Source organism: Rhizopus delemar, genomic scaffold, assembly GCF_000149305.1.
Source record: "Rhizopus delemar RA 99-880 supercont3.7 genomic scaffold, whole genome shotgun sequence".
NCBI lineage: Eukaryota > Fungi > Mucoromycota > Mucoromycetes > Mucorales > Rhizopodaceae > Rhizopus > Rhizopus delemar.
Genome location: NW_027137833.1, coordinates 1,102,103 through 1,109,482, shown reverse-complemented (window position 1 = coordinate 1,109,482; position 7,380 = coordinate 1,102,103). Strand labels below are relative to the sequence as shown.

At 36.5% G+C, this 7,380-nt stretch overlaps 5 protein-coding genes across 5 annotated transcripts; 2 read left to right on the top strand and 3 right to left on the bottom strand.

The window, feature by feature from the left end:
* Positions 1–540: 540 nt before the first annotated feature.
* Positions 541–942, bottom strand: RO3G_09618 (uncharacterized protein; the record flags this gene model as incomplete). Its single annotated transcript, XM_067664203.1, has 2 exons — positions 541–863; positions 900–942. The coding sequence occupies 2 exons, from the start codon at positions 940–942 to the stop codon at positions 541–543; spliced, it is 366 nt and encodes a 121-aa protein (XP_067520304.1).
* A 3,070-nt stretch (positions 943–4,012) lies between these two features.
* RO3G_09617 (uncharacterized protein) lies at positions 4,013–4,144 on the bottom strand (the record flags this gene model as incomplete). Its single annotated transcript, XM_067664202.1, has 1 exon — positions 4,013–4,144. One exon carries the CDS (start codon positions 4,142–4,144, stop codon positions 4,013–4,015), a length of 132 nt encoding a protein of 43 aa, XP_067520303.1.
* A 451-nt stretch (positions 4,145–4,595) lies between these two features.
* On the top strand, positions 4,596–5,312 carry RO3G_09616 (uncharacterized protein; the record flags this gene model as incomplete). The annotated part of the gene is made up of 2 exons (XM_067664201.1): positions 4,596–4,644; positions 4,945–5,312. The coding sequence occupies 2 exons, from the start codon at positions 4,596–4,598 to the stop codon at positions 5,310–5,312; spliced, it is 417 nt and encodes a 138-aa protein (XP_067520302.1).
* Positions 5,313–5,889: 577 nt separating this feature from the next.
* Positions 5,890–6,091, bottom strand: RO3G_09615 (uncharacterized protein; the record flags this gene model as incomplete). Its single annotated transcript, XM_067664200.1, has 2 exons — positions 5,890–5,913; positions 5,996–6,091. 2 exons carry the CDS (start codon positions 6,089–6,091, stop codon positions 5,890–5,892), a joined length of 120 nt encoding a protein of 39 aa, XP_067520301.1.
* Positions 6,092–6,398: 307 nt separating this feature from the next.
* RO3G_09614 (uncharacterized protein) lies at positions 6,399–7,048 on the top strand (the record flags this gene model as incomplete). Its single annotated transcript, XM_067664199.1, has 2 exons — positions 6,399–6,407; positions 6,749–7,048. 2 exons carry the CDS (start codon positions 6,399–6,401, stop codon positions 7,046–7,048), a joined length of 309 nt encoding a protein of 102 aa, XP_067520300.1.
* Between the last annotated feature and the right edge of the window lie 332 nt (positions 7,049–7,380).

Below are 7,380 nucleotides of genomic sequence, written 5' to 3'. Positions count from 1 at the left end.
ATCCTTTAACTGCTCTTTTCCAAAGATAATCTACCCTTTTTGGTCTAGTGCCGTATCGTCATAGCTTTGCCTTCAATTGCCACCGGACATGCTTAAGAAGGCTTAAGCCGGGATTAGTGGTAACTAACCCTTTAGCACAGAAGCGCTGCTATCAAATATTGAGCTTGTGGCTTGCCTTAACTTGTGCTTTGTGTCATTGTCATGCTGAAACGAGAGATTACGATATTTTAGACCACTACACCCTTGGCTTTTGTGGTATGTAGTAGGCGAAATACATGTGTATATCTATGACTTTATTACAGCATCGTATACTTGACACAAATATCCTGGTCCTCAATATCTAATACAGCCTTAAAATGTAACAGAGCAACCAACATTCTTCATTGTTTGATCACCGTAAAAAGATCGCTAAGGTTGCTCGACTTGCTTTCAATATTAGTGTATACTATCTGCACTCATAACCTTCATGTTTTTTTCATTGCTAAATACGATGGGCTTCCAGCCTTCTATAGTATACGATGGTTTGTCGTGATATCACTTTCATCGCTTTTTCTGGCTTATACAGCTAATGAAAATCTTCGATTCCTTAGTTCCAGACTCAAAATCTAGCTTCCTACAGTGCCTTCTGACTGACAGTTTGCTAATACTGTATCCAAAGGATCTCAAAAAGAGCTGAGCATCAGAAGCTGTGTGTAAAGATCCTTGTCGAAAGTTTAGGCGGATGATTGCATTAGTTATTTTGCTGACTACGACCGGTCGACTACCACGGTCACAAGCCTTGATGTTCTTTTCTTCCTTTCTTATCCTGTTGATTGTCCATTTGGAGATTCTTGCTGCCCTAAAAAGATCTGCTGCCGTACGAACTAAGTGTATTCGAAATCTCAGAGCTTCGCTTTTACAGTTGCTTATTTTCTTAAGCATATAAGGCAAGTACTTTGTCATAGTGAATAGGGTAAAAACAAAAGGGGGAATTCAATGGGAAATACAAAATAAGCATGGGTTTATGTATTTTTCAAGAGCTACTAAAGCTCACTAATATACTGTGAAATCTGAAAGCAGACGAGAGAGATATGAGGAAAATTGAAGGAAGGTTAGACAAGTACTATATTTTTGGCGAAAATTGAAATATTCAAAAAATCACTAAAAATGACCTTATGCCTGCGGGATGTCCGACACAATTCCCGTTTACATATCATAATGTATATTTTAGACTGCATTTCAGACGGTATATGTCACAAAACTCGCAGACATATGGCGGAGATGCAATACTGATTTTCATTTTTGTGCACCAGTTTTGTCCGCTACTGTACGACAACAAATACAAATATTGACGAAACGAAGGCCGAAAATGTGATGCACACCCGCTTCTGGCACAAACTGTGGTAGTTTACCATATTACTTGACTTATTGTACTTATTCGATTTCCCGCCCTTTTATTAAAAAAAAAAATGAAAAATGAAAAAAAAAACGAAAAAGAAAAAAGAAATGAAAAAATGAAATTATATATTATTTAGCTTACTTAGAAAGATATAGGGAAGAAAGGGAAAAGACTTTTATTATATTAATATACTTAAAATAAAGCGTGGCTCAGAGAGCATATATCACATTTTCGGCCTTCGTTTCGTCAACATTTGTATTGCAACGATTTGCAATTTTCAGGTAAATCGGTTCTCAGTTTATGTGAAATCTAGGTATCACGTTGTATTCCTCACAGTGCATAAACTGGCCTCCGCTCTTTAATATACTAGATTATCAAATGTTATGGACACAAAATGATGGATGTACGCGATTTCAAGTCCCGCTTTTTTGAAATTTTCTTTATTCCAAAATTGGATCGCGCCATTTGAGTTGCAAAATTTTCTACATTCCTAGGGCTGACCTTGTTCATTTTGATTTATGCCAACTACCCTGGGAGTATGCTTTGAGATCATTATTCAAGCAACTTCAAGTTCGTTCAATTTAATTAATCTTTTTATTGTTTATGTATTCACGTCTGATTTATCCAAGAATAAAAAGGAACAAGAGAGGACGAGACTCGATAAAGAGATTGTTTTATTTAATAAGAAAATTGTACTCTATTTATACTTTTCATACACGGATAATATTTCAGGTCATGGATTAATAATTAATGAGTATGATCTAGCTGATGACAAATAGATAAGGGTGTTGTATCCACACAACTAATAAAGTGAACATTCATGGATAAACTTGGATACTACAGAATTATAGTCTAACCAGATCTCTATTAATAAACGTGAGAATTCTGCAATAGCCAATCTTGCCCTGTTGTCCTACCAGCGTTCTAAAAGACTATATCGGAACCTGATTACAACAACGGCAGTTCAATCCTATTCTATAATTATCGTTAGATCAATAGTTTAATTACTTCATTGTCCCTTGATTCGTCAAGTAGACAGCGGCTATTGATTATCCACTATCCTTCCTTATATTCCATATCATTCTTTTAACCGATCAATTGAAATAGCGGTAAAGACCCAGACATTCAAAAAGTATAAATACCCTCAATATTTTTTATTAATAAAGTCATATACATAATCTTTAGTTTCACAACTATTGTCTTTTTGTAGTTTTTGCTTCATATTCTTTATTTGGCAAAACAGAGAAGACTGTATATCGTTTATTCAATAAAAATCAAACATCCTGTTTTAATCGTAAGATTAAATAAAAAAATTAAACAAAAAAACAATAGCAGCAATATAAAATTAAAATCCTTCTTTATTGCAGATTTCTTTATATTGCAAAAGAGCCCCGTTTAATGGATAAAAAGTTGGCATCTATTTATATTCTTTGTGAGCGTAGATATAAAAGATATAGACTCGGCAACGATGTCGTGCTGAAGAACCAATGATTAAGCTAAAGCTTGTCGATGTTCTAATACAGTGCGTTGCAAAACCCGGATACAAAACTTAAAAAATCATGCAAATCCCTATAAATCGTCCTCTAGTCGAGCTTGCAATTCGAAATTTTGCAGAGATATAGTGTAACGTATATAGTATTTATGGTCCAAATTTGGAGCGGAGAAAATAATGTATCATTGACTTATGATCTTATGAGCTATTATTTTCGAAATTTATGTTTTTTTGGATAAAGTTTTTTTTTATTTAATACTTGATATTCCCACCTCTAGCTTTGATTACTGCCTTAATACGTTTTGGCATACTTCTGTAGTATAGTTCTACATCATCTGGTGTAAAAGAATCCCATTCTTTGCATACCCTTTGTCATAGTTCATCAACATTGACAGCACGGTTGTCATGACTGCGTAGCTTATGCTTCAAGTGCCTCTATAGATACTCTATAGGGTTGAGAGCGGGGCTTTGTGCTGGCCAGCCCTGCAATAATTGTACCCCTTTTCGCTTCATCCATCTCTTGGTATGCTTGGAGGTATGCTTAGGGTCATTGTCATGTTGAAAAATGACGTCCTTATGTTTTCAGCCATAGTAATCGAGTGTATCTTTGTATGTGGTTCCTAATATATCGGTATAGGTTTGCGAGCTCATATTACCACCAAAGATTTGACAAGCATAACCAACCCCTTTTGCTGTCATGCAACCCCACATCATCAGGGATCCGCCTCCGTACTTTACTGTCTGGTTTATATGGTGTGGTCTGCTTACTGCCCCATCTTCTTTCCAAGTGTAAGGGTTGCTGTCTGGCCCAAAGATGTTTATTTTTGTTTCGTCAGAAAAGATAACCTTCTTCCAGTCATCAACAGTCCATTTTTGATGCTTCTTGCACCAGATAAGGCGGTTCTTTTGATGTTGGTCACTCAAGAATGGCTTGCTTTTCTTCAGTGTAGCTTTAAAGCCAAATTCGTTCATCAGCCTTTTTGCTTGCCATTTGCTCATCGAGCATCCAATTGACTTCAAATAAAAACATACATCAGAATTAGACTTTAAGGCACCATATCTGAGCTTTAAACAAAGTGCATTGGTGCGGAGATTCTGAGTATATTTTTGCCTTCCCCCCTTAGGTTGGATATCGTCCGGTTTTAAGGTAGCCTTAAGCGACGTACAGTACGATCAGAGACCCCAGTTTTTGTAGCAATAGCTGTTGTGGATTTGTTGTTATGTAGGCAAAGTTTGACGCTGTCAAGCTTACTAGAGCTAATTCTGCGAGGCATTTTAAGAAATTGAGAGTGGGAAAAGTTACGTAGTGAGAAATATTTTTAAAATGCAAGAAACTTTAGTGAATTTGTATACACCTTACAGACTGAGACTAGGGCTACAAGATGATGTAACTTTCGTTTCACAACGTGTAATCCCTGTGATGTAATGATGAATAAAAGATGAATAACCACTTTGACGTAAATGCAACGTATTAGTCTATAGCAAATCATGCTATATATGTCTAGTGTATGACGTCAATTAAAGCAACAGTTTAGCATAAAATAAATTTCTCTATCTAACGGTAGTTAAGTTACGTCAATGCTGCTAATATTCGTCGATTTATCCCATGTAAAGAGTTTTGTGTCCGGGTTTTGCAACGCACTGTACAGTGACTCCCAAAACTGTCCCAATGTTTTGTAATTTTGTCTTTTACCGTCAATTGTGCGATTACTGATTGCGTAAAGTATGCCTTGTTGTACCTCATTTGAAAGCTGTGGTGGTGTAGATGTACGTGGTACTGACTACATTTTAGTTGATGTAGCACAGACGGAGATAATGAATGTAAAAAATGACCGGTGCATTGGGACAGTTTTGGGAGCATATTGAAAAAATCAGAATATCTACAAAATATCCATCAACAACTTGCATACAATCACCAAACTGAATGTATTAGCACCGCAAACGTATCCGATGTCCTAATTAACATCTGCGGAAATTTTAAACTCCTACTCGGCTATAACTCGCTCATTAAATCTCAACGTGAAACAAGTCCCAGAAGATGTGGTATTTCAAGCTATTACTTTCCTTAAACAAGGTAAGTCGGTTCGGGAGATGGAAGAATTGACGGGTTTAGGTAAGAGTACGATTAGAAGACTCCAAAGAACCCATTGCTCTAGTGTTATGAGGCCGAACGGGGGTCGATCTAAGGTATTGTCTGCAGCTGATGAACATTACTATGTACGCCAGCTCACCAAAAATTGTGTTCCGAGTGCTGTGAAGGTTACCAAATGTCTTGAAAACGATATTGGAAAGAACGTAGATGTTGAAAGAGTTCATAAAGTCCTTCGAAAGTCAGTCTTAGGCGCGATTGAGAAGCCAAAGAAGCCATTACTCAGTGCAAAGAATATCCGCGACAAACTTTCTTGGTGTATTGCTCACAGTAACTCGACAGTAGATGACTAGGAACGCGTTATTTGACCAGACGAGACAAAAATAAATAGATTTAATTTGGATGGACACACCTAGGCTTGGATTCGATCAGGGGAAAGCCTCAAACGCCATCACGTGAAGATTGCTGTTAAACACGATGGATGCAATATCATGCTGTGGAATGTCGTTACCTATGCTGGAGTCGGTTAGATGTGCAAAACCAATGGTAATATGGACAAAGCAATGTACAAAGAGACCTTGGAAGGTAAGTTGGAGTGTACGATAGAATATGGTGTCGATAAAGTAGGCTTCGAACGTCATCAGGTGATATGCCAGCATGACAACGACCCTAAGCATACTCCGAAAGTAGTAAAGTAGTACCTTCAAAAACGATTTTATAATGTTTTACAATGGCCTGAACAATCTTCTGGCTTAAAGGCTACGGAAAACATGTCATCATTGGTGAAAAGGAGGCTTAATGACTATGAAACTGTACTAAAATGCATGAATGAGCTTTATGAACGTATAATCAAGTTTTATACGAGCTTATAATGCCGGAAGAGTGATAAAAAGTTACAGGAAGTATGCCACAACGTATACGTAAGTATATTTAGAACAAAGGACGTTGGTCAAACTATTAATAATAAATAAATAAATAAATTGCGATTTTTTTAATATGCTCCCAAAACTGTCCCAATGCACCGGTCATTTTTTACATTCATTATCTCCGTCTGTGCTACATCAACTAAAATGTAGTCAGTACCACGTACATCTACACCACCACAGCTTTCAAATGAGGTACAACAAGGCATACTTTACGCAATCAGTAATCGCACAATTGACGGTAAAAGACAAAATTACAAAACATTGGGACAGTTTTGGGAGTCACTGTATATGCTGTTGTAGAACAGAGTCTGATCATAACGGACATTGAATAATCACAACTAAAAGAAGTATATTAAAATTGATAAAAGATAATAATTTAAATCTTTATTAAATAAAATATATTCTTCTTCTTTTTATATAAAACTATCACTATTCGATTCATTCTATAAAATAAACATGAATACTAAATAAGTCATGATCTTTACTATTCATCATTTCTGTAAATGAATAATAATGGATCAGGTACCTAGTCAACTTTGATCTGACTGGAGGCATTTCATATAAATATATCTTTCCTCTCAATGAAGACGGGACAACTCTCCCAGATCAGTTAAAGAACAATAAGATCTATAAAAACAACGAATTAAAAATTTTCATAATCGATTCAGTGATCACTATTCAATCAAACGTGTCAATGATTGGATCTACGCTCATAACTACTCATTTACCCGTCAATTGATAGAAGAATATAAATAGTAGACTTTGTAATGTTTTCTTTTTAACAATTAAGATTGTCTTAAATAAAGTTCAGTCTCAAAAAGTATTCTTTTGGTTTATCTTTGTTATTTCTTTTACTTTACCAGAATATAACAGCATCGATGATGCCATGGAAATTAGTGGAATTCATCTGGCGAAGAAAACATGCTGGCAATCACTGGAAGGCAATGCTTGCTTGCTTTTCGCAAGTGTCGTTCACCAGAGCAGGCATTGCCGACCAAGGTCCATTGGTATCGTTGCTCACAACCGTCTTTGAAGATGCCACTGGTGATCAGGGCGATGAAGAGCCATTTATTTTTATCTCAGATGACGATTCCGATAGCGAATCTGATGAAAATGATACCTCAGCACCTAGTACGCCCGTAAAAAAACTCCGAAGTGCTTAAAATAAATAAAAAAATTTTTCATTGATAACTATAAAAATCAGGGCCTATAGCGACTGTTTTCTTTCCTAATTATTTCCCGCATATTACCATTTTTGGAAATTAATGTTACATTATCTAAAAATAGACGACCCAGGCTTTCGAATGATGTATAGCATACGTCTATACGCTCAATTTTAGCGCCGCTATAGGCTTCCAAAGAGATGGACGGTAAATCTTTCATTTAGCCGAACGCACGCCAGGATTGACGCTTCGCAGACCTGACGGCACTACGAAAGCGGTCCTGAGCGGTCTGATGTCGATCCCACCAAACAGCTTTGTCAATGCCAATGGCA